Source organism: Tympanuchus pallidicinctus, unplaced genomic scaffold (assembly GCF_026119805.1).
Source record: "Tympanuchus pallidicinctus isolate F22 unplaced genomic scaffold, pur_lepc_1.0 scaffold3, whole genome shotgun sequence".
NCBI lineage: Eukaryota > Metazoa > Chordata > Aves > Galliformes > Phasianidae > Tympanuchus > Tympanuchus pallidicinctus.
Window position 1 is genome coordinate 78,068,348 of NW_026294747.1, and position 26,936 is coordinate 78,095,283.

The following is a 26,936-nucleotide window of genomic DNA, read 5'->3' on the forward strand; positions in this document are numbered from 1 at the left end:
TCCATTTACTACCACTTTCATTAGCTCTAGATTTTCTTCAAACCATAAATGCGTTCTGAGACCAAGCATGCAATGTGCTTGTAGGGGTCACTTCACAACACACGTTTGTGTTTTCAAATATTGTTTGCTGTGAATTTATGAGTAATATGCACCTGACCCAGAAGAAATTACACCATTTAAGAAATAAAAAACAGCTTATCTGTAGAAGAAATAGCATTATCTTCTGGTTTATATTCTCTATATTTAATAAAGAGTCAAGGAAAATACCTGAAAAATTCCATGATGAAATCAGAGTAAACTACAAGCCAATGAGATTACAGCATTTTTTATGCTAAACTCGATAACTTGTCATGAAAAGGGTCAGAGTTACACATCTTATGGAAAGGGCACTATAAAGATTTTGCTTTTAAAAAATCATTTGATACACTTGTTATGAATTTAAATATTACTGATTCATAGCGTTTTTGGGGTTACTAAGAATTACTCGCAGATCTGCAGCTGCTTATAGCACATGGAGGAGATTTTTATCTCATTTTGGAAAAAGGACAATAAAATTTCTGCAATAAACCCATTGAATATTCCCCAGTTCAACTCACAGCACTTCTGTGAAGAGCTAACTGGTTGTAGTCACAGAATCACAGAATGGCCTGAGTTGGGAGGGACCTCAAGGATCATGAATCTCCAACTCCCTTGCCACAGGCAGGGCCACCAACCTCCCCATTTAATACTAGACCAGTTTGCACAGGGCCCCATCCAACCTGCCCTTGAACACCTCTAGGGATATGACTTCCACAACTTCTCTGGGCAGCCTGTTCCAGCACCTCATCACTCTCATAGTTGAGAGTTTCACCCTAATGTCCAACCTAAATGTTCTTTCTCTCAACTTAAAACCATTTCTCCTTGTCCTGCTGTAATCTACCCTTTTAAAGAGTTGAGTCACCTGGTAGACCTTTGAGAAAGCATATGACCAAAGCACTAGAATTACTTGAAACAGCATAAAAAAGGACATTTGTGAACTTCATTTATCTGTTAATCTAATTACTTAATTTTGGCTTTTACAGAAGAAATGTTGAGTAGATAACTACATTTGCAATTATAAATGCTGAGAACATTTTGATAGCAAGAAATAAATAATTCCGTTTTTATTGCTAGAAGATAAATTTACAAACTGACATATATTTAGAAGAAGGCAAAAATTCCTCTTTTATGTTTCATTAATCTCATAATTTTTTACTAAGCAAAGCAACATATTTTCCTTTTTCTGTTTCTATAATTATGAGGTTGAGATATACCACTCAGTTAAGAAGAGTGCTTCATAAAGCAAGAGCCTTCTAAATCCACTTAATGTTTTCTTTTTAGTGTCTAAAATAAGAGCGCTTATTTAATGTCAGCATTATAACAGCACAAATTCTCACCAGAGCTCCAACAACATCTTGATCTTGCTATGGTGCTTTCAGCAGCATGCTCCCTTAGGCTTTACCCACAGCAGCTGTCCCCAATTTCAACTATTTTTTTTCTTTCTAATTTTTAAAGTAAAGTTTGAAAAATGAAGCTTTGGTTTAAATGTTGCCATGTCGAAATGGAGTTGAAGAAGCTTAAGTTGCGTTTAAAAGAAATTTCCTGAGTAGGAAGGTGCTGTTTGAGACTTGCCTGTTGAAACTCAGTTTGCTATTAAAGCTTTGAACACCAGGGTGAACTACAGCGATTTTTTGTAGTTTCCTTTTCAAACAATACAAATGCTGTATGAACAAATGACCTATAAATCTGTCTCCTCCTTGATTTCTCTTTCAAACAAATTTGCCAAATACTTAATTACAGATAACTAAATTTTAACATGCCTTATGAAAAGACTCAGTTAGATAGAGGACCAATATCCCAATTACTCCCCTCACAGAGAAAAGCTGGTCAAAGTCATCTGTGACAGACACAGTCTGTCATAGCTAATAGCTGCAAACTGATTACATTTTCTCCTGCAGCTTGTGGAGGTAACCAAGTCACAGCCAGCAGATTCCAGAGATAGAAAAGCTATTACTTGTTCGAGAACCATTTCCTTACATGTAGTCTGCCCTGTTAAACACCTTATAGTCTTCTTATGTCTCATATTTTATCTGACTGCTGGTTGTCTTCTGCTCTGCTGAAACATTAAAAAAGGCAAAGATCCTGTTTCCATTACACCCAAAAAGTGTTTACAGGTCTTCTCAAGAAATCACAGCTCTTCATGTTATCATGCTATACCAATTCTCTCAAGTGAGTAGAGATTTCTCATATTATATCTGGTCCTTGGGGGACACCAGGGGAGCCCTGATGTCTGTCAGCTGGTACTGCTGCTGAAATGACTCCCTGCAGTCCTTGCAGGAGTCCAGAATTTCTTTATGCAGATGAATTTCAAAGACTCCACGTAGGAGTCAGGCCTGAAACTGTTACAGAAATAAACCAGGCATTCTGAAAACTATTCTAATCTAACGGTGTGTGATTTATACAGTGTGTATTAAATTAAATTAAACGATTAAAATGCATTGAGTTCAACTTTGAGCTACATTAGGTTCACTATTGTAGTTCATCACTCACGTTCAACTCAAATTTCTTCCTAGTTTTCCTCAAGGCAATCTCTGAATTGTTGGCGTCTATCGCTTTAACTGAGTATTTATTCGCTCAGATAAAGAGACTTCTTAGCAACTCTTAGCATTTTTAAGCTTATGTTCCAGAGTTATGAACAACTTTGGAAAGAAAAGAAGTGCTATCCAAATAGAAAACTTTATCTGATGGGCACATCTGGTGATTAACAAAAGCATGGAAAGCTCACAGCACAGTCAAAACTGCACAGTGCAGGAAGCTGAAGAAGCTTATTGATAGCAATTAAACTGTTAACTTTCAAAAATAGGATGTTTTTCTTTGAATTTCAGAGTGTCAAATAAGGTTATTAATGAAGTGATTTTTGGTTCGTTCTCTTCTACGTGTAGCTTTGGTAGAAATTGAGATGGCTGGAAATAGTAGGTAGCACACACAATTTGCAGATTTTTGTTTCATTTATCAAAAAATGCTAACTTGTTAAAACTTTTAAACATAAAGATCTGTGGCTCTAACACCATTTGTACACCATAAGCTGTGATAATTTGCAGGGATGTGAACTGGCTGGGAGTGTTATAATGGATGAATTAACTGCAGTCCATTTTACCTCTCCTTCTCCTCCCCTTTCTAGAGCCTGTGGCAATATAGAGCAAGGCTGGTAACAGTATGTGAGGGTATAGACAACAGGCAAAGGTAATTTACTGCCAAAACCACTATGCTATAGTTTACGATAATTACTTAGTAGTCATAGTGATATCAAGCATCACTTTTCTCATTCATTACATGGGGTTTTGTTTTTTTTTTATTTGATTTTCATAGAGCTAAAATAGAGCTATTAAACAGTAAGGCTCTGTGTCATTTAGAAGTTTACTTTCAACCCTTCCCTTCCCTTCCCTTCCCTTCCCTTCCCTTCCCTTCCCTTCCCTTCCCTTCCCTTCCCTTCCCTTCCCTTCCCTTCCCTTCCCTTCCCTTCCCTTCCCTTCCCTTCCCTTCCCTTCCCTTCCCTTCCCTTCCCTTCCCTTCCCTTTTTATCTTGGAGCAGATTAATTATGGAAGAAGTATCTGCACCAGCATATCTGTTACCAGAAAGCCATAACAGAAGGCAGTCAGAACCACAGTGTTAAACTTATTGTAAGAATATTATAAGATCACATTAAATTCAACAAATTGAGTTTGCTTCTATTTTGTAAAAATCAGCTCCAGAATAGATTAGCTAAAGAAATGTCATTGTATTGACTGAAGGATGTAAACCAGATATAGGTTTGTTGAGTGTGTTCATAGGAGAGATGTTTATATCTTACATTTTAAGCAGACGTAAGAGATAAATGAACATGCAATGTGTTTTTCATCAAGCATACTGCATAGAAACATCAGTACTTGAGAAACCATGCTGGTTGTCAGCTATATTTCAGATGATCTCCTTATCATGTAGATCACAGCAATAGAGGCCCTGTGCAGACTTATGGGATTTTTATGTTGTTATAAAGGCATGAAAAAGCTTGTATTTGTTTTATTTTTAATACAGTACAAATCAGAAATTATCCCTTTGAATAACATTTCATCAGAAAAAACTCTCCCAAGAATTCAGAAGTGGTTTACATACTATAATTCTTAGTAATTTTAACTGATTAAAAGAATTAGAGAGCAAAGACTGAATCTGAGGCTAATTTATAAGCACATACACAGTGAACACAAATATCTCTTCCGCCAATACTTCCTTTTTCTTACCATGTGAGCCACTAATTCTGACTGCTGGGGAACAGGCTTAAAAATTCTCTGACAAATCTGGTCTTTCCTGACATAATCAGGGCATAGATAAGTGCAGAAGATGGAGAAGGGACTTTTTCCTATCCAAATAGCCATCTTAAATGCACATAAAAGTAAATCTTAAGTAAGATAGAGACCTGTAGGTTTGTTCTTACTCTCTTGTATCCGGCATATGTTTCATGTTGTGAATTCTGGAGAAAGAGGGAGAGATGAAATATTTTGAATATGAGAGACTCAAACCACTCATGTTAAAGCTACGGTTTACATTCATACTTGAACTGTAAGCTTCAAGAGCGTATTTTTGGTTCATTAGTATTTAGTTGAGATCATCAACAACTTGCAGTTTATATTCCCCAAATCAGATGACTATCCATTATTAGTAACTGTTTTTCTCTGTCTTCATATGTAATACTATTATAGTGAAAAAGTGAAAGTGGTTAGCAATTGTTTTGCTGAAGAATAACCAAAGATTAGGCACATGCCCAGTGTTAGCTAAAATGTGCTAGCTGGGAAGCAATGGCTTTAAAAAAGTGTGATTAAAGAAGTGCAGGAGATCTGATCACTTGCATTCTGTTGTAGACTGAGTGCTGAATATCAGTGCTGTTATTTGCAAAGTCATTTACATCTTTTTTATTTTTCTTCTGCGTTTTCATATGCTTTCTATGCACAGAAAGCTTGAGTATGTTTTCTGATACAAAAAAAAAATGGTTATGAACTGTTCTTGCTCTAGTTTTTCTTCTCCATAATGAAGCTCATGGTCTTACATACACTATAATTATGAAATATCTCGAAAAAGATCTTCTAACAAATTAGGTTTTGTCCACAAATACTGAGATTTAGCACATAGTAGAGCTTATGCTTTGGAATGGGAGGCAAGGAGAGAAAAGGAAAAAAACAAAAAAACACCGCTCTTCAGTGAAGTACGTTGGAATTATTTCTTAAAAAAAAGTGTCTCCATAAAAGAGAATCAATGTTGAAGATGGAGGGTTAATTGTCATCCAACCTAAGAACTTTTATGGCATGTTAAAATATTATGTGCTAGAAAAGACTGCAACAGTCTTGTTTTCTTAGTACTCCCCAATAATGCCACAAAACAATATGCCAGACAGTCAGCTGTTCTGTTGTCTAGAAAAATGGAATATTCTTGCTAATTGCAAGTGCTTCAAGCCAAATTAAAAAGTAGGTTTTCTGGTAGTGGGAAATGTTAGAATATGGTCTCATAAGCTTTGTTTCTTTTTTATTACTTGAGATGGAATTGAAATTCTGCAGATAAAATTATACTGGTTTCATCAACTATGAATATGTATTTTCCAAAATATACGGCTATGAACATATGGATCATATTTTTAATGCATATCTCAAATTTAAGAGTTATTAAAAGTCATCTGTTTTGTAATATTTAAAATATTTCCAGTGTTGAAACTCTACTTCTTAGACATGACATTTTCCACTAACATGCAAAATGAATTGCGTGGGTCTTATGGTTGCCAAAGAGAATGAACTACAATGAGGACGAGCTGATTGGCTTTGCACATTTATTGTTTCTACTGGCATTTGCCCTGTCACCTATAAGAACTTCTTCCTTGGTCATTTCCTTGTTCTGACTTTCCTGGTATGTATCTATTTTGCCATGTTTGTCTCCAAGTGGAAAAGGAGATGCTTTGCATTTGTGCAGGATGATGAATCATTATGCAGTTTAAAGTGTATCACCACTTGTATTCATTTCTTAACTAAATAAAAGAAGCCTTATTTTCCACTGCATCTTTCCTTCTAAAGCCTTGTCTAAGTTCCATTAGAAATGGTCACAAATGAGCTCCAAGAAAATGACAAAGTTGTACTAATACTCACTGGACTCATGCATACAGGACCTGGGGAATAAATTGCATGCATGGCTTTAGCTCATCTGTGGATGTCAAGTTTTCTAAGTGCCGCTATACTGACCTGGGCACATTAGATGACCAGATGCATACTGTCCAGTTCTGCTTTTCTAAATGTTCTGGTCATTACAACTATTTACCGCTGAACTGCTGTACCATATATATATAGATTATTTCTGAGTGCATATTTAACAAATGAAATTCTCATCACTTTTTGGATCGAAACAGCAGCTGGAAAGTAGGTTTGCTCTTGCTCCAGAGCTAAGACTAAACATTTACACAGAAATATGTGGATGACTTTTGAAGTACTGAAAGCAGAACAGAGTACCAGATGGTAGGAATAAAACCATCCAAGACCACCAGAGCTATACCAAAACAATTCAATGTGGATACAAAATGACTTGTGTTTGTGCCTGGTACTCATAGCAGTGTCTCTCAAATGAGAAGAATCAAATTGCTGATACTATGGTGTAGGTAATAATCTCTACTTCTGTAGTTCTTAGTGAAATTTCCAATGCTGTGTTGCCTTTTCTGAACTTCAGAAGTCACAATAGTTGCAATATATTGCTCCACTGTTGAACATTCATCAGTGTGGATGATGAAGAATAAGTCCTTTTATAGGACTGATTTATGGGTTATGATATTTGCACAGCGCAAACAAGCAGGTGATAGGGCAAATACTAGAAAGTCCTTGCCCGACAAACCAACAAGTTTTTGTGACAGTGGATGCCATGTCTGACACGCAAGGGCAGAGACACTGAAACCATTGCCAGGCCTGGGATATGGGCGTTGCTCACACATCATGTACCCAGCAGAGCAGCACAGACATTGCCCTGGTGCCTTCATCACAACATTAGCAGATACGGAAAGAGTGCAGAAATCGTTGTGGCCTTAAATTAAGACTGGAATATACTACAGTAAGTGATTAGTCCAACTCCTTATACCTACCTTTCTCTGTCATGTGATAGTCCAGGCAAGATTCTGCTCAACTTTAGGAGAAGGATGAGAGAGATTTGCCGAGTCAGCTTCAATAGGACAAAAATTTTTGACATGTTGTACAGAATGACTGCTGGTCAGTGCTATATTGGCCCAACATGTAGATGATTGCTAGGCAGATTTGTTTTGCTAGGTAGTTCCATGTTTAGCACTCTATGCATCAGCTCTGAGACTCCGGCAAGGAGGGACTGCCACACCATGCCTCATCTGTGTGCACATGGGTGTGCTATAAAGGTGGGGCAAGATGTGCACACCAGCCCTGACTTGAGGCCTTCTCTTTTGTTAATGAGAGCATCATTGGAGATTCCTCTGCAGAGAAGTGATATTCCTGTGGGTCATCCTATCTGCTGGGATGCTGCGGGTTGCGCAGCAGGAGCCTGCACTCATGGAGTTATCAGCCATATTACTTTTATGATATCCCTGATCTCCAAAACCAAGACAACATGAAATGTCTGGAATTTGCTCTGAAAGAAGCTTATATAGGACGCTGCAACTATAAAACCTTTCATCCTTGCACTGCAGCCATTAAAGTCTGCTGGTCTGAAGTACGTGGGAGCAGGACACAGGCCTCTCAGGGAGAGCTCTGTAGCAACCTGGCCCTCACTGCGTCCTGTCATCTATTTCCCACAGAAAGCAGCCAGCCCTCTGTGTCCTATCCCCAGACTAGGGTGTTTTGTACAGCCCTCTGTGCTCCTACCCCCACACTAGGGAACTTAGCACTGACTTTGGGCTGCTATGCCATGACTTTGCAGGCCCTCTTATCAAAGACATAAAAGGATGAAGGCTCGTACTGCATGACTCACAGCAGTGGCTCTGCACATGGGTTTTTTGCTCCTTTGAGGGAAGGAAACGAAGGTGGCTCTAGTAAAACACATTCCATGACTTTCTGCTTTGGTTAAAGCCATTGTGTAACTGCTTGTACTTTCTGTAGTCACATTCCTAAGGCTGCAAACAAAATAGAAGGCAAATAATTTTTAAGATGAAAGGAAGACTTGACAACAGGTTACAGTAAAGCAAGAGAAGTTAAAAACACTGACAAATAACTCTTTTGTTACAAATTATCAGTGTTAATCTTGGCTTGACATAAACCTGTTTTTGGTTTCTAAATGCAGGCTAATAAAGTGTTACAATAATAATATGCTTTCTTCAGTGCAAGGTGAAAGAAAAACAAGTATGTTTTTTAAGGATATGTTGTACCAAACTAACCATGTTTTCTTTTATTAAAAAAGACCTTTTTTTCTTCACTGGCGAGTTGCCACCTTCATGTTTAAAGCATAAAATACAGGGATGGGATAGATGGCAGTATTTAAAACATGCAGATGAGCTCCAGAAACTTTCTAAGGGCATTAGGATAGCTGGCTGCAAAGAAGGTACTATTTATCTTAAAAGTCACTGGGTAATGTGTAACATATACAAAACAAAAGGTACAAAGTCAACACTTTTACCCTTGTAGTTTGGAATTAGAATTATTTTTTATGAGGTTTTCTACTACTTAACTTCCTGGAAAAGACGCTGTAACAAACAAATTCTTTAAACCTTCTCTTTTATCTCCCATTTTCTGTCTATGTAAAAAAGCAAGTTATGTAGAAAAGCAAGATATTTTCTTGTCTGCTTTAATCATAAGAGTGCAAGAAAAATAAGAGTAGATGAATGACAGAAATGCTAACCCTCTTCTTTCAGAAAAAAGAAAAAAATCCTGTTTCTACAGATTGATATATTTTAGGGTTTTATAGGAACGCTATGATTATCTAGTCAGAACTGCCCAACAGGCTGTAAAACTTCACCAGGTAATCTCTCCATCAAACATGTAACAACTGTTTGAGCAATCACATACATCTTAGAAAGATACCCAGCCATGATTTAGCGGCTGCAAGTGATGAAGTTCTGCAGCCCTTACTCAGGATTTGACTCAATGAAAACATTGGCATAATATGTTCTGGCTGTTAGGTTTGGAGGAGCAGAAAGAAATATCTGGCTTTAAATAGAGCCTTGTTTGAAATCTCTATGAATAAACTCTACAGAATTTAAAACAAACAAAAGAGAATGCATCGTAGGAATACTTTTGCACCACCTTCTCTCTTGTGAGGACATAAACCCATGTTCTTCAATTGCTTTTCTTGGGCTTTGGCAAAAAGATGAATCCTGCAGGTGGATCTCTTTGATTTGAACCGATTTAGTTTTCCAGTTCAGTGATATATAGAAATAGTTTCCAGTACCCTGTAAGAAATATAGCCCAGACTTGCTTTACATCTGATATTTCTCCATCCTCAGTATCCAATTGTAGAGCTGCTGAATTAGAGCAGAGGCATCAGTTTTGGTAGTGACAAAAGTTCTCTTGTAGGTGCCACAAGAATTCAAACTTCTGTATTCTAGTGAGCTGTCAGGTATTCAGAGTTAATAGCACCACAAAATGTAACTGAATGGTTCTCATACAGATGCACACTGTCTCTGTGGCAGAAACAAGGTACAGGCATTCTGTTCAGTGTTTTTGCATACACAGCGGAAGTTGTACGAATATACTTGTTAAATGTGATCAAGAAATCTGACATCTATCCATAGTCAAAAGATGGTATGTTCCAAAGAGACGTTAACACTGTGTCCACAGATTTTTTCAGTGTGAACCTCTGCTTGCATGCAGCTTCAAAGAACACACTGCCAGAAATTAAGTGCCCTTTTTCAGACACATTAATGATAGAAAACAATTCCAGAATATCATAATATTGCCAAAACATGTTTATGTTTGTAACTTTTTTTCCTGTTGTAGTAGTGAACATTAACCATGTATAAGCATTCAAATTACAGTAGCTCTGCATTTTGAAATAACAAGTTTCCAATGATCATTTACATCAACTGATACAGGAATAGATTTTGCTTACGTCCAGTGGTGTCCTGCTATTGCTTGAATTGACTGTCACAGCTGAAGGTCATTGAATCAGTGCCAATACAATCAGATGAAATACTGGAAAACTGCTTTTAAAAAAATCTTACCTTCATAAAAACAAGCACAAACTCCTGAAAAATGTAAACTTTGAAAAGAGAAGCTAAGGCTTGTCAGCTGACTAGGCAGCCTTCAAAGTTAAACCAACAGAAAAAGCAGTCATAACATTTGCACACCTACATAAAACAGGTTAGTATTTTACTTTGAGACTTTAAACAAATTGGTTCATTTCCTCAGTCAGTTAGAAACTTCCTGTGTGACTTTGGATAAATTGTTTAGGACAAGGTTTTTAAGGTATGTAAATATACACTTAGATGTGCATTGGAGTATTTGCTACAGATTCTCTTAACTAACAGGCACAGAAAATGGGTGCATAACAACCTTTATAATTATCTTCAGTATTTTTCCCAAAGGTAGCCTGTTGATGAGTAGGGATCCACAGCTGTATGAATCAAGGCTATTACATAATATTTACAATATTTTTCATTTTAGATTTTGATGATAAAGTAGCATATCTCTCTGAGAACTGACCGTGCTCCAGAATAACACATGATCTTCTCTGTAATATAGAAATAATTGTACCTCCAGTAGGAGCTGTCAAGTAAACATATTGTAAGACAGACATACAGTATCACAATGGAGCCTTTTTTCAAGGCAGATTAAGGCGAGGAAGAAAAAGATGCATTTACTTGCATAAAGAAAATATGTTTGTTCTGTAACTTGCTGTCCCTATTTTCACAGTTCATCAGAGCAGGAAGAAGGAATTCATTTCAATTCTCACATAAAAACATAAATTAGATAGGGGAGGGCTTCTTATGCCAGTTATTCATAGTGTGTAAGTAACAGACATCACAAAGATGAATGTTGCTCAGTACTTCCTGGAAGCTGCTCAGCACCTCAGAATTAGAACAGAATTTTTATATTAGTTTCAGGGTTGATTTTTGCAATGCAAAATTAAATGAGTCATCTGTAATTTATGCAGAATTCCCTTGAAACCAAGAGGTCTAATTACACCAAAAAAACCCTCAGGTTAGAAGGAGTTGAAGTCAATCTCTAAGAGGGCACAGCTGGAAGGCGCTACTGGTTTTTATTAATGATGGCTTAAAAGCAACATCTGGCTTGAAGATTCTCTTGATTTGAGAAATCTGGAAGGGATGTTGAGGGAAAGAAGCCATATTTCTAGATCAAGAACTTTTCATTTTTACCTGCTACACTGGACCAGCAAGACAACCAAAGTTCATTATGCTGGCAAAGTGAACAAGATAGATACTATAAACAGATTGCAGCATGCAGTTTAACAGTTTAGTTTTGTTATACTTTTTAGTTTTGTATAAATACATTTATTTCTTACACTAAGAGACAATAAAGTTTCCTGCTTCGAATTATTCAACTATGGTTAGTCCACTTTATTGCATTTAAATGTGCTTTATTCTTTTCTTCTATCAGACAGGCAGTGATCGCTGAGAGCATTCAACCAGAACAGTCTCAATAAAAACTAATCAGAAGCTCCTGTGAGTTTGAGCATGGGAATCCGGGAAACTCAGTAACAAATAAAACATATTTCTAAACATTTACGTTTACAAGAAAAAATCCAAGGTCTGAACAATAAGTTAATAAATTGGCATAGTTATCTACTGTTCAGATATAAAAATCCTGAAAACTTAATTTATATAATGCTATGGCAGACATTACAAAACTGAACAACTATCCACTGTCATAAGTGGTACTTCAAGATTTCCAAAAGAAAATTTATATTTTAATTTTCTGTTCATATATAGCCAAGAGTAAGAGGCAAAGCCAGCCTAATAGTAATCCAAGGTTCTGTAGAAGAAACATCAACCAGGGTCGCCGTGTCTGAATATGAGTCATTTCAGGAAGCTAAAAAAAGAATAAGACACCAGAATGAGAGCCAGATATATTCATCTCTGGGAAAAAGTCTTATGGGAAAACAAGACAAACTTCATTTAAAAAGGCTTTCATAACACTGGGTTTCTGGATGCAACTAATAATCTGTAGGACGTTCTGTACGATGTAACTACACGGATCTTGACAATGAAAAGATTAACAAAATTCTGCCCGTTTTTGTTCTTCCACTAGCACCAGCAAGAATGGATGAGATTCCAAAATTTGTCAATAGTAATTTTGTGCAGCTGTTTGTAAGGAAATTCTTATTTAGTAAAATTAGTTATTCCCTTTTGTGGGAATAAACTAGTTTGAGTTATTTTGTTTCTGTACTATATATAGGGTCAATCCTGCTCCTACTGAAATAACTGGCAACTCTCCTACTTACTTGGGGTCTAGTAAGCACATAAGTGGAAAACAATCTATTTAATATTCTGGAGGAGGGGGAGGGGGGAACCTTTAATAATTATCTCTGAAAGTTTTAAATCAAGTAAAGCAGCAGCAGCTGTTTATAATCATATTAAAAGTTACTTACACACTGACCTTCCACCTTACATGATCTCTTTTATCAAAGTTTTAAACAAAATATACATCTTGATAGATTCTGTGGAAATAATGCCTCAGGCTCAGGATCTCAGTTTTGTTTTACTGACACCAGGGGTGATACTAATGACTGCCAATATTTTCATGCCCACCTCTGGAAACAGAGGCATGGCCTGGTACAACACTTTTTAATATTTTGTCTATTTCATGTGAACTTCAAAGCAAAATAAAATCTGAAGGAAAAAAAAAAAAAAAAAAAAAAAAGTAGTGATCTGTCCAGACATCTTCCCATCGTATTGCTTTCCTTCCCCACTCATAGCCTGTGTTGGAATGAATTCATTCGTTTCCCTTGCGCCCTCTCAGACTCCTCCCATGGGCAGCATCTCCTCTGGAAGCTGATATGGGCCCAAATGCAGCCTTTATAGTGAAAAGTCTGCCTCTGCTTTAAAGGTTTGCTTTAAAGTAACAGGCAAACTCAGAAGTCCTAAATCGTTGCAACAGCCAGGCAATGGTTTAGATTACAATACAAATTCACATCTTAAAAACTCGTATTATTATATTTAATATATATCTAACAGTCATCATAGATCTTTAAGCTGGAGGAAATGCAAACACTTCTGATGTAAATCAAAATCTGAACTGACAGCACATCAGTGTTCAGAATATGCTTTTTGTTTTGCATATAAATAAAAACCAGGCAGAGGTCAGGCACAAAAAAATCTCTCTATATTGCTCATAAAAAGCTGCTTTTCAGGGGATTTAATTTTGGTTAAACAACATCTAAACCCATGATGTTACAGGTTTTGACTTACATGTATATCTTGAAGCCATCAATTTACAATGTAATATTTCACTGGAGCGTACAGTCACAAGACAAAATGCTCCTCCCTTCTGCCCTCCCTGATGTCTATGAAGATAAAATTTTGCAAAATTCCTTGGGTAAAATGATGAAAGCTATAAATCATTTTATCCCTTGCCCTACACCCCAGGTTTTTAATTAATTCATTTACCATGCTTGTAAATGGGCCAGAATACCATCTTTAGATACAGAAGAACAGAAATAGTTTTGCACATTCTATTGGTGCAGCAGTCTCACAGGGCTGTCCTGTCAGTGAGCCTCCATCTCCTATCCCTCAGTGTTCCCCCAAAGCAAAAATCAGTGACTGTTCCATCATGTCCCATATTTAAGCAATACGATGTGTATGTGAAAGCTCAGAAAACAGATTCTTAAAATTATAGCTTTGTACACCATTAGGTACTTGTACACCTTTGTCAGGCACACCGATAACTGCTGTTTTTTAATGAAAAACACAACAGTGAATAGAAGTTACTCCTGTGAAGAAAACTGAAAAACTTGAAATTGAAAATTGAAAAAATATAAAGCACTGCAGATTTTCTTTTGAGATGGCCTATACAAACAACTGAAACTTTTCAGATCTGTAGATTCCCTTTGATATTCAGTGCTTCCACTTCCAGAAAACTCAATGGCAGTTCTTTTGGCAAAAGCGGAGAAAAGCTGGTTGGAATACCTCGTTCATAAGAAGGAGATGAGAAAAATATAAGATTCTTCTCTTTCTCTCTTCTTCAACTCACATCATGGTTATGGAGTCAAGAACAAGTAATAAACATGGTGTTGTTAGAGGAGTTTGATCACTGATCGATTCTGATCCTGCGCTATAGGAAAAATATGACTAAGCCCTTAGCCACGTTATTGAAACCATGCCTACTGAATAGGAAGGCAGCATAACTTCCAAATTTCTCTGTCAGAACAAGACGCAACTATGCAGCTTGGTACACAGTGTTCTTGTCTGCTATTCACCACCTCGATCCAGACAGCTGATACATCCACAGTCCTTCGTCAGCTCCCTCATAAGCTCTTGGGAGTATTTTACGTTCATATTACTTCTATTATAGTAGGAAAAAAATGGACTGAAATACACCCAAGGTCTAAGGCCAAGGACTACAAGCAGATTTTTAAATAGGTAATAATAATGACATGGCATATCAGGTTTCGAATATTACTCTTGAACCTGGCAAATTATATCATAGGCACCAGGTGGGGAGTGGTAGTTAACAGAACAGAGACAGTCAAGCTTAAGAAAAGCACAGTAAAAATTCGTAGAGAGAAAACTTGTTTTTTCCCCTCTGGATCTAATGACATAGTAAGGTCAGTCTTTGCTCAGAAGCTTGCAAACAACTGTATATTAATATACATTACCTAAAAAGCATGACACTGTGAATTATAGTAAGCTGGAAAGGTAATTAAGTTCTGTGTTGTTATGAGTGTACATTTAGCCACCTCTTCAATAAATGATGCGTCTTGAGGCACCTTCATGAGTTATGACTCCATAACATTCTTCCGCAGTCCTTAGACCTCTCTCTCCCTCTCTAATGTGTTTTCACATTTTTTTCCTATAGTTAGGTCATTGCTATTGAAATAGGAGTATGAAAACTGATGGGAATTATGAGACAATCTAATGGGTTTTGAATTGCTTAGGAACTCATGCAAACCTCTCTGAGATAGAAAGGCAGGCCAAAGAGGGCAGAGGATAAACATCTCACATTTTAGCTCAGAAACTGCAAATTCATGCTGAAATAATGGATTAAGAATATACAGAGAAAAAGGAGCAAAAAGAAAAATGTTATCAAGTTACTCAAGATTTTTAAAAAGTCATTCATTTTCAAATGTTTCTTTATGTTATTTTCAGTTATCTCTAATTCTTCTATTGATAATGTTAACCTGTCTAAAAGTCCTCTGTGTCTTATTTGTATGTTACCCTCTTTACAGCTTTATTTCACTCTTTCATTACTATTACACCTAGTGACAGTGACACCAAACAAAACCAGACCATTCTTCTAAGCTCTGTTCACATACAGGGCAGAAGACATGCTCTTCCTAAGATGCCTACAAAATTCCTTTCCCTTCAAGATCATCCTCCTGCATTCATTTGACACTCATCTATGATGTGGCTGTTAGAAGGAACGTATAATAATAGGCAGAATTTCTCACCATTTCTGCTAAAGATAAATACAAAAACATTCCAGCTGTAACAGTAAAAATCCAGTTTTGAATGCATGGATCTGTTGACACAGAAAGGCCAATATAGAGCCCTAAGAATGCCGTTAGTGCACTTATAAAATTCATCAAAATTGCAATCTTCATGGGGAGGCCTGTACTCAGTAGCACTGCAAAATCTCCTGCATAGAGAAAATACAACAAAAAATGGTTAGTGGCTAAATGTGTTTGTAAGATTCTTCATAATAAATGTACAAAGGAAACAGTGAAGGATGGAAGATTGCCCTTAGATTTCTATAAAACTTGTTGTGTATTCATCTTGTGTGGAAAAACAACCACTCCAAACAGCTTGTATTTGTTTAGCTGTTCCTAAAGATAGCACAGAGTATACAGGAGTAACTGCTGTTAATTCTCAATTTTCTGTGACATTTACAGCTTGGATAAATGCAAAAAGGAAGTCAAATGTTTTCCCCAAGTTTATAGATCTTCCTTGATTGGGAATTTGTCAGTTAAAAATCACGGGTGTATCTACAACCAGGTCCTTCAGTATTGTGTACAGAAAAACCTATTCACATCCAATTCCATTTTAGTTTAATTCAACTGATTTCAAACCTAATTGACTTCAGTAAATTGTACATGAGAAAACAAACGATTATGGATTTTTTCTTCTAAAATATAAATGATTTCCTAACAGGCCCACAGCAAATGATTTTAAAAATTCCTCTCTACACATTTGGAAATACCACTTTGACACCACACCACTGCATCAGACTTAAGAAAGTCTCTTTGGAGTTAGATGTTCACTACTTTCATAGTTTCTGTGCTATACAAACATGAATTAACAATTCTACAAGAATTCCCCGTCCACTTTTTGAGGGGAAGTTTTCTACAGATACAGCACTTGAAACCTCCAGTCATTTAAAAATAAAATGAAACCAGAATCCAAAAGTTCCCATTTTGAACTTGCCAGCATATATATGTTCATCAACACAATGCCAGGAACAGCTTCAGCCATACTGAAAGATTTACAAGAAGGAGATAATCGGGAAAATTTTTCAATAGAGCTGTCTTGCAGCCCTGTCTGCTAGTAAAATGGGTCATATATCTTTCTTTATTATCTTGTTAGTCTTGATTAGTAGCAGGAATTAGAGTACCCTGAAGAATACATTGTTAAATCGCTCTGCTGCATATTAAAACTGTTTCATAGCCCATTGTGCCAGATATGCCATTTGACACACACGGCTCTTGCTCACAGTTTACAGTTTTCTTCCGTTTATAAACATGAGAATAAAGAGCTACTCTGACCTGATAGAATTTACAACCAAAGAAGTGAGATGAGATGGCAGCCAGTCATACAGGGAAGACGTCTCCACTTCTCTTTTTAAAGGGAACAGAGAAGTACACACCCTTTTCATATATTCATCCTGGATGTATCCATTTAACAGGTTTTAATCGTAGAATCAAGGAATCATTTGAGTTGGAAGGGACATCTAAAGATCATCAGGTACAACCCTCCTGCATGAACAGGGTCACCTACACTTGATCAGGTGCTCAGAGCCCCCTCCCCTCAGAGCTGACCTTGAGCATCTCCAGGGATGGGACATTCATCACATCATTGGGAAACCTGTTCTATTTCCTCACCAGGTACCTTTTTCCTTATACCCAATCTAAATCTCCCCTTCTTCAGTTTGAAAACATTTCTCCTTGCCCTATCAATGATGGCGTTATAAGCAGTTCCCACTAATATAGTACAGGAAAGCATTCTTTGGAAAATCTGTAACTACAAAGCCAGTCAGGAATATACATATATTTCTTACCCATTTCATGAGGAATTTCATGGCATAAAATAGCAATAGTCGTTGTCACACCTGTTTCTGTTGAGGATGAGAATGCTGCTCCAATTACCAAGCCATCAGCAAAATTGTGAAGACTGTCACCCACCAAAACCATGATTGCTAACAAGCTAATTCTGTTATCTAGGAAAAAAAAAAAGAAAAAGAAAAAGAAAAAAGTAACAAAAATGCCCAGAATTTTAAACACAAACAGATATTATCATTTTTGCTACTTTACAAATGTTTGTTTTTGTAGAATTGACATACAACAGAAAGTCAAAGAAATAAGAGGACAATTGTGTTAAACTCTTCTGTCCCCATTATTGCACTTCTTTCAAAATACTTGAAATGAAAAAGCATGTTATGGAATCACTCAGAGATTAAAATATCAGAAAGTACCTTCCTGGCTTTGGTTGGTGAAATTTTCACAGTTTTCATTTTCCTGCACCCTATATTCTTTTCCTTAAAAGGAAGGAATTTTTACATCATTATGCTCAGAATTGTACAGCTACAATGAAGTCAAATATTTAGTGTAATGGAGCTGATCATTTTAATGCTGTAAAGCATCATAATAATAATGAGTTACATTTTCAGGGTATGCTCTTTATGAGATTGCATTAAGCAGAGAGAAAGAGCTAAAAGCCAATAAGCCCCAGAGTACCACAATTAGTGCAGTGCTATAGCATCATTTCCAGCTTTTGTTCCAATCAATTAATAGCAGTTATGCTCGTAGTACTCCTGTCTACTCATGGATGCAGGCAGCTCTTTTTTCTTCCCATTCCACTCAGTGAACTTAGTGTGAACAGCACATTTGATGCTTGTGACATTTAGCAAGGCTTTTTGACATGAGAAGAGAAGCACTGGATGCGATACAAGTGTTGATATCAAGGCAGAAAATTGGACATAATCTAGCCCGTAGCCCAGATGAGTGGACTCGTGGGAGGGATTTAATCTCTTTGAGTAGCAGTGAGCCCAGTATTTAGGCTCAATGTCTAGACTTTGAAACAAATTTTGTAGGCTCCCTAAAGTTAATCCACAATCCATTTTATCCAAAATCTTGCCAGCAGAACCTTCCAAGTCCTCCCAGGCTATTCGTCCACCTTCCCTCTATGCCAAATGGACAGTTCGCTTTGCAAGGAGTTGTATTTATGCCTGGAGAAGTGAGGTCATGATTTGGGCCCTGAGCAATATATGTTTTCCCCAAGTGTTTCTGACCCCACCCTAACATAACGTGACAGTCTGGGGAGCTGTGCAGAACTTCCTGAATATTGTTATCACAAGGTTTTACCTTCGTAATGCTGTTCCGGAGGTGACCATCTTATAGCAATGGGGGAGATGTTTTCCTTATAAAAGCTGTCTAGAACTGAAGCTTTCATGCTATTATTAAAAAAAGCCAACACATTACACATAAAAGCCTAACAACTGTATTCAGAAAATCCTCTCCAGTTGCCTGGAAGCTTTGCGGGTTCAGAACAATTGGCAGACCTGTTAGATTTCTCTGCCAGCTTCCAGAGCCTGACATGGATGCCCCCAGTTTGCACAGTACTTTCTAAACGCTGTGCAGTTTATAATCAATAGTGCAGAGCATGAGTTACATAGAAATAATAGATTGCTGCACTACGTTAAGGTTGTGACTGGTAAAAAGGAGTGGTGAGGATGAAATGAGGGACTGCCCTGAGACATTATTAGTCTGCTTTATGCAAGGAGCTGACTGCTGAAAAAGACTTAGTATAATTGCTGGAACTCATTTCAGTGTGTTGTTAATAATATAACATAGGAGTCAGGTTAACATAATGGAGAAATTGCAAATGTAAACATCATGAACTTACTCGACTGAAAGCTAAGAAGATGCATATATAAACAAATCAGAATGATTTCTTTGCTTTTAGCCAGTTTTAGAGCACCTTAGTTACAAGCAATTGTCTCGCTGCAGTACACTGCTGCAACTGTAACTTAACTATCAAACTGACACAACAATTTCTAAAGAGCCTCCTGTTCTTCAACAAAATCATCAAAATAAAGGGGGAATTATCTGCTGAAATAAGGAGATTGATACTCATAGCAAATTCTATTCCATAAATTCCCTTATAAAGCTAACAGGTGCAAGACTCTCACCAGAGATCAAGTTTTTTGAGCTTTGAATACAAGTTTAAAGGAAAAAATTATCTACAAAAGAAAAAATGCTACTGTTTTATCTTTTAAGATGTTGGTAGAATGAAAGTGGATATATGAGAAGGAGATGGCCAGTGGAGAGGTCTTTTTTCTTCCAGTAGCACCTTGCTTTTGAGTTACTCACTGGCTGTCTAAGGGGCTGCCTCCTCTCACAGTATTACCTGAAATGCTTTTCTGGAGGTGTTAAGCTTCTGCCTTATGGTGTCAGATTCCATTCCGTTTGAGGATGGAATTAATATTGAGCTCAGCATGTTTATGCTTTGAGCTCCTTGAAAAAAAAAAACAAAAAAAAACAAAAAAACTATTATGATAGAAGCTTTGAAAATAGGCATTCTCATGAAAAAAAGCCAAACCAAACCACCACCACCACCAAGATGCCCACAAAGCAACTTCCCTTCCCTACAGTAGTTTCACATACTGGTTCCTAATATAAAAGTAAAACTGAACTGCAAGGAATAAATGGAAGCAAAGAATATTAATCAGAAAGTACACCAAATTTTGTTCTAAGCCGTTGGCAACTAATAACACTGAGATCACTAGGAATCTGTTTCTGCCTAACAGGGAGTTATGCCTGAACAGAATGGAAACATCTAGAGATAGACTAGACAGTTTCACTAAACTGGCACTGGATTGTGTACTGTTGGATAGGCGACACTGAAAAAAATGGAAATCCAGTTTTCAAATGGAAATGAAGTCCACAAGAACAGAGAAGAATACTAAAAACCTAGAAGATAATGCAATTGGTTTAACAAAGCAACTCATGACATGAGATTTGAGATAATAAAAAAGAAAGTCGAGCATAGTAAATAAATTGATTTAAATTAAATTTTTTCTCTCAGTTGAATGACTTCAACACCACTAAATTCAAAAAGGTTACACAAGTACAGTCAGAGCTTTATGGAGTAAACAGCATTGAAACAGAGAAGACAAGAATTACTTCAGTGCTTTCTGAAGAAAACAGTTTATTCTAAAACTGAGAGCCATCCTGAGTGCAGAATTCCATACATGTAATAAATCATTTCTAGTTCAAAGGGGCTATTGCTTTACCATGTAAGAGAAGAAGGAAGCAGAATTACACTAACGTAACGAGCCAAAAAAAGAACAAAATACAGTTATTTCACTACCTTCAGAATAAAGGCTCCAGCAAAGTTTACAATTATAAAAATCTGTTTCATGTTAAATTTTGAAGGCTTCTTTTGAAGCAAAGGATTCAGAAAAAATAGCTTGCAACAGTGAATAAACAAACACTAAAGCATAGACACCATAAGATTAATGAACTTCACAATTACAGGGTTGGCAGTTGTAAAGGTCTTTAAGCAGTGATTTAATTATGTATCCAAGCACCATCAGATGTGGTGCTGTAGCACACAGCAAACACAGAGCTAAGCCAGCTTCACACTTTCTATTCCATCTTAGGTCTTAAAACTTTTCCTATTGCTTGTCTGGACTTTTTATTGATACTAACTTTTTGTGCTGATCACTTTGTTGCCTGGAGGAACTTCAGACGACTCAGAATCTTCTGGGCTTCTCTAATTGAAAGGAAAGATAAGAGAGCAATGTTAAAGGAAAGATAATAGAGCAATGTTAAACAGCTTTTCCCGCTGTTGCTATAAATATAGGAATATATATAGGAATTATATATATAATATATAGGAATAAATATAGTTTGAAATAAAGATCGCTGCTATTTCCATAGATATCATTCAGATTATATATTGAGTGCTAGCAGTGTGATGGATACTGTAGAAGAAATTAAGTACAAACTGCTCAGAAATTTTTGTAGTTTTGTAATCCCCCAAAAAAATCATGCTTCTGCTTGAATGCACAAACATCTGAGCCAAATGTAGAACTACTACAAAGGACATCATAATTCGAATTTAATCTTTCAAGTTTGTAATAAAAATACAATTGTAGCTTCCTGCTGGATAGAGAATTTCCAAGGAAAATGCGCATATACCAGGCTCCTCGGTGTTCCAATAAAAGACTGGAAAATAGGATCACAGGTCTCACAAGCACTGTAGCTGAGTTCTCCCTTACTCTCCCTGTTGTTCGTAAAGCTGCTTGCTTAAAAGAAAAAATGCAGTATGTGCAATTATTAAAATGTAGGCCATTGGATGTATTTCACTTACACTCAGAACAAAAACTGTTCCATCAGAGCTACTGAAACAGTCTTTAGGAAATAGGAAAAAAGTTTTTTTGTTCTTCAGGATGAACAGACCCCAATGCCCTGCCTCTTGGCCTTTCACTGGGGCTTGATCATCATGAGGCATCTCTGACCAGGCATAATAGCTCATGAGCATGCTCTACTGTGAACTTTACCCTTAGTGAAGAAGTAAAGAAAGATACAGCAGCTTTGTCCTTTTCCCAGACAGTTAATCTGGTGCATCAGTCCCAGTGTTTAATTACAGAAACTGCAATTGTGGGAAGAGAAGGGAGAAGGTGAGGAATGTCACTCTCTGACCCTCATCTTCCCGGGACTCTTCTTTCTGACTAAAGAAATCAGGGATTTATGAAAGAATGAAATATGCCAAAACCGTATTTGTTTGAAACTAGAAAAGTTGATTTACTAATCACTATTTTTTTTTTTGTTTTGTAGTCCAAACAAAGCATAAAACGCATATTAAAGCTATTATGGCAGCCAGTGAAGAGTCAGCAGCAGCCCAGAAGAGTGCTTTGTTAGGGGCAGCAACCACCTCTGAAAAACTATAGCAGAGATATGTATTGGCTGCAAAACAGGATATGTTTCTTGGCTGGTATTAGCTTGGTTGTGGTGTGGGATTTGTGCTGTGGAGGCAAGAGGAGCAAAAGGAAAGGATTTGGTTTTTAAATTCTACATTTTAAAGGAAAAATAAAACTCCTTAATTCCCATGATTGAAGCCAGCCATATGAATTCCAGTAATTGTTTCACTTCTCTTATAATATTTATTCACATGCCACTTCTTTGAACTCTGAGTCAAAACTGCAGGACTAATCATTGACCTGAAGGATTTATAAGCTTTTCTTAGTCAACCAGTGTTTTTCTTACTATTACTCACATGACTCTGAAAAATTGGCTGCTCTTGTACAAACTAGCTAAGTCAGGGTAGTTTGTGTGATATACATAACTTTATTGTGATCTTGCAGCTGAAAGGAAGGACTAGATTGTTCATAACCATAAACAGGAAGCTATGATATGACTCACAAATTAGTAAATATTCTTCAGCAGGCTGCTTGCTCTGCATTCAAGTGACAGTTTCTCAACTGTGCTTCAGAGAAAAGCAGTGGCTCATGAGACTCTTATCTATCACAGCTGCTTGTTAAAATGGAATTCACATTATGGAAGGTCTCTGATTTAAATTACCAGGAACACATATATCTAAGTATTCCGTATAAGGTGAAGAAATTGCTTGGAAAAGGAGAAAATGGGTTAGAAGTAATGAGTGAATTTACTTACAGATGGACAGGAAATTACGTAATTTCTTACAGGTAAGCACTGCTCTCTGATACCCAACTTGGTTGTATTACTTTCCAAATTTGTGAAAAAATGCCCAAAAAAGGACCAAGATTTCCTCTGTTTAGTACTTAACTCTCACTGTAGAACATCCTGAAGTCTTCCTATACGGGAGAGTCTGCCCTCACATTTAATACAATTTTAAAAAGAAGAGAGGAAATCTTCAAAAGTTTTCTCATCAGTAGGTAAGTATGTGTAGTTATATCAGTCTGGTACATACTCAAGAGAAGTCATTAGAAAAATTTGTGTTTGAATTATCTCTGTAAAACCTTATTGTAAGCTTCAAAATCTATGGATTCCTGACAATCATGTCATATAATAAAGGAAAAAAAAAAATCAATGAAGTCTGAAAAATAGTACTGATTTATTATATTAATTTGGTTCATTTTTGAGGAACAAAGAAAGAAGAATATAAAAAAATCAGGGAAGTAATTCGTATTGGTAACCTACCAACTGTATGGTTGAAGTAGATTTGTCTCTGCCTGAATGTTCATTTAATTCAGATTCCATTGGAAGATCATGGGAATGTTCCCAGTGCCCATTAACTAAAGAAAGGCCCTGCTGAATGAAGATGCTTTGCAATTAGTTCTTAAACCCAAGGAACACAGATGCAGTCTTTCTCAAACTTTTGAGAAAGTTCAGCATTTACAAAAATTATATTTATTGGTTAACATCAACATCTCTTAATGTTTATCTGATTAAAAAAAAACCTTGAAAATTGAATCAAATACATCATGAGTGATCATATTTGCTCGTGGAAATATACATTGTTTTGAAGCTGAAGATGAAAAATTGTTTAAACATTTTAAAACTTTTTTTTTTTTTTTTTTTAAATTGTGAGATGATGGTAATGCTCTTCTCTCTGAGGATGCAACATTAGTGACAACTTTTTTTTTTTTTTTTTTTTTTTTTTTTTTTTTTTTTTAACCAAACTAAATATCATTATAATCAAAATAGTCTCATTCCATTAATTTCACATAATATTCTTACGGCTGACTCAAAGATAGGAAACAGGGACCTAGTACTAACAATCTAAATCAGGCCAGTCATTAAATACTCTCTACAAAACACAAAAAGCTAAGCTTACTGTGTCTTAAGGGACATTAAAATAGCCTCTCATGCTGAGAAACTTAATGAGCTTTCACACTGTTACATTATATCCTCGTGCATAGTCATATTTTCAGGCATCAAGTGCACTGAGATAAGACAGCAGAATTACCGTAAGCATAGAACTGAGAAGAGAGATATTATTAATTTTGGGTACTACTGACCACAAAATTTATATTAGATTCTCAAAAACTTTGGGATAGGAGTCATTTGGGAATTTTAAGATACCATCCTTCAAAATATATTGTGCTTTCATCTGTGTCTTCCATCTCTTCAAACTGTGCCTAGAGTAAATGACTATAATTATTATATCATATGGACAAAAGCCTTTCACCTGCACCACTCCTAATATACTTAGAAAATAAATTCAATTAACTGTTTCCTTTTCTGAGCTACAAATATAGGGAGCACAGTTATGGCGCATATAAATCTATGAAGCAAAGAGAAATAGAAATCAAAAGTCAGTCTGATAGGAGCAGTTTAGAAAGCAACTGTCCAAGTTTCAGTCACACAAGCGATAACTACTTCCATAGTTATTTTAAAAACTTGTGCACTGCAACACCTCTAAATGGAAGAGATTCTTTGAAAGGATAAAACATACAAAACTTTACCTGTTCGCGTGGTGTTACCAAAAGAAAGAAACATTTTTCAATCAGAAAAAATCCATGAATCCCTCCAATTATTCCCAAAAGTTTCCAAATGTATTCTTTTCCTTCATAGAAATGTTCTACCTCTTGTGCTTCATGTTTATGTAAACCAAGAGTCTAAAAAGAGATGAAGTAAAAAATTTAAGTGCCAATATTTTAATCGTGGCTGAAGCAATTTATCATATTTTCATTTGATTTGTTTTCAAGATTTTCTTTTGCCACCTCTTTCAATTTAAATTGTATTTTGAGCTAGTCAACAGAGTAGATGGATGACATCTCTCACTGTTCAAAGCTGCACTGTTTCAAGAGAGTTACATGAAATTGTCCTTTATGCATTTTCAGAAGATATATATTTTTGAAATATATAGATTTTTACAGTCTAAGAAGTTGCTTCTGTCATCTTCTGATTTAAACTTCAAACGGAAAATAACATGGAAGGCTTTCTGCTGTCAAATGCTTCCGGTTTTCCCCAGGAGAGGAAAACAGCAGCCTTACTTTGCTTCCCTTCAGAAAAAAGGAACTGAAGAATTTTCTGGATGCATCGCTTAAAAATAGTGAAGAATACTTTTAAATACGTTCATTAAAGTAAGGTATTTGTCTGATACTCACTGAAAATGGTCTTTAACTACTTTTCCAGTTCCAATTCCAGCAAATGCATTCAGTACAAAAAACATTCCAACTGGAATCATTCATAAAGGTATGAAACTCTTTTAACAAGTAGTAGAAATCTCCCTGTAACACTTGTTCCATACGAGAGGAAACTCAGTCAAAAATAAATGATAATATAATGGAAAATTTGTTTCTGTTTTACATGCTGCATGTTCTTAAAATTGATTTTGCTAATTTTGGAAGAAATAGTACCACTCATGCTGTTCAGGGCAGTAGTACTAATTTGGTTGAGAGCTTCATAATCTACAAGATATACTTATGAAGGGAATTATTGATGTCTTATAGATCGTTTGAACAAATTTTCCTACAATCTGTTATAGAATCTGCCTCATGAAAGCATCTGAAGAATCTGCCTTGCAGGTTCTTGTGTGTTGGACTAGTGGATTATCTGAAAAGTTTTTATTGACATGGGTACACATTTTTTCTGAATTAATCATTCATTCAATTCTGCTTCCTAGTCCTTGGAATCTCTCTCTGGACTACAAAGCGTAGATGTTTTTGGAATGGTAAGTAGTTGATACACAGATTCATGGGAAGCTTTATTTGTTAAAATATTAATATTAGCCAGGTTTATATGAAACTTTCTCTTCTGTGTCAGTGCATGTGCAAGTGCTAAGATCTTCGCAACATTTAAATGTGTATTACCCACCTGAGGAATAAGGTGTAGCAATGCGTCGCCAGAAAGTGTCCCGACTGCCAAACCAACAAACAGCTGTAAAATGAGCGTATAGATTTCTTGACAGGAGTTAAATAAAATTAGGGATGTACCAAACATAGATCCAACAGTAATAAGTAAAACTGCCACAGTGCTGTAACCATATTCTGTAGGGAAAAAGAAACAAAGTAAAACAACAGTACTTTTAACCATTCAGTATCTCCATTTGTTTGCATTTGAGTCTTTGTTTCGTATTTGTTTTTGAGGCTATGAAGTGATTCATTGTGCTACGTTCACTTTTTTCTAGTCACATGTGATACAGATGACAGAGTTGAAAGCCTAAATAAACATTTTTTTTCAGGCTGTACAGTTAATACAGTCTAATACCTTCAAGTTTCAGGCCTTAAAGTGCTGAGTAGAACATAACTGTGCCGATTAAAGATGCTCAGAGCAGCACAGTGAATGCTGGTCTGCATTTGTTCCCTGTCTTAACAGGTTTGTGCTTGTTTCTTTATGTCATCACCTGTGTATTTTTACAGTCAACACCACATAATTAACCAAACCAGTAAAGAGAGCAAGGCTTAAAGCTTCAAATGAATGCAGGCATTTAGTTTAGGATCTAGACATAAGTCTATTAGTTCAAATGCTGTTTACAAGTGTAGTGTGGGCATACGTTCCTTCAGTCATCGCACCAGGTCCAGTGACTTATTTTTCCCAAGTTATTGGGATTTTTGGAAGGTTACTCTTATAATTCTTC

General features: G+C 36.3%; 1 protein-coding gene across 10 annotated transcripts in view; it reads right to left on the reverse strand.

The window, feature by feature from the left end:
- Nucleotides 1-9,926: 9,926 nt before the first annotated feature.
- Nucleotides 9,927-26,936, reverse strand: part of SLC39A12 (solute carrier family 39 member 12) — a 42,040-nt gene continuing 25,030 nt past the window's right edge. For 6 of the 10 annotated variants that reach the window (XM_052695327.1, XM_052695328.1, XM_052695337.1 and 3 more), the window contains 7 exons: nucleotides 26,174-26,346; nucleotides 24,820-24,972; nucleotides 23,552-23,662; nucleotides 21,077-21,140; nucleotides 17,425-17,583; nucleotides 15,602-15,789; nucleotides 9,927-12,024 (listed from right to left, as the gene is read on the reverse strand). In XM_052695327.1, the coding sequence (XP_052551287.1) occupies nucleotides 11,896-12,024; nucleotides 15,602-15,789; nucleotides 17,425-17,583; nucleotides 21,077-21,140; nucleotides 23,552-23,662; nucleotides 24,820-24,972; nucleotides 26,174-26,346 (977 nt within the window). In that variant the 3' untranslated portion in view covers nucleotides 9,927-11,895. The remainder of the gene's footprint in view (nucleotides 12,025-15,601; nucleotides 15,790-17,424; nucleotides 17,584-21,076; nucleotides 21,141-23,551; nucleotides 23,663-24,819; nucleotides 24,973-26,173; nucleotides 26,347-26,936) is intronic. The other 4 variants (XM_052695329.1, XM_052695331.1, XM_052695333.1 and 1 more) reach the window with 4 other exon arrangements.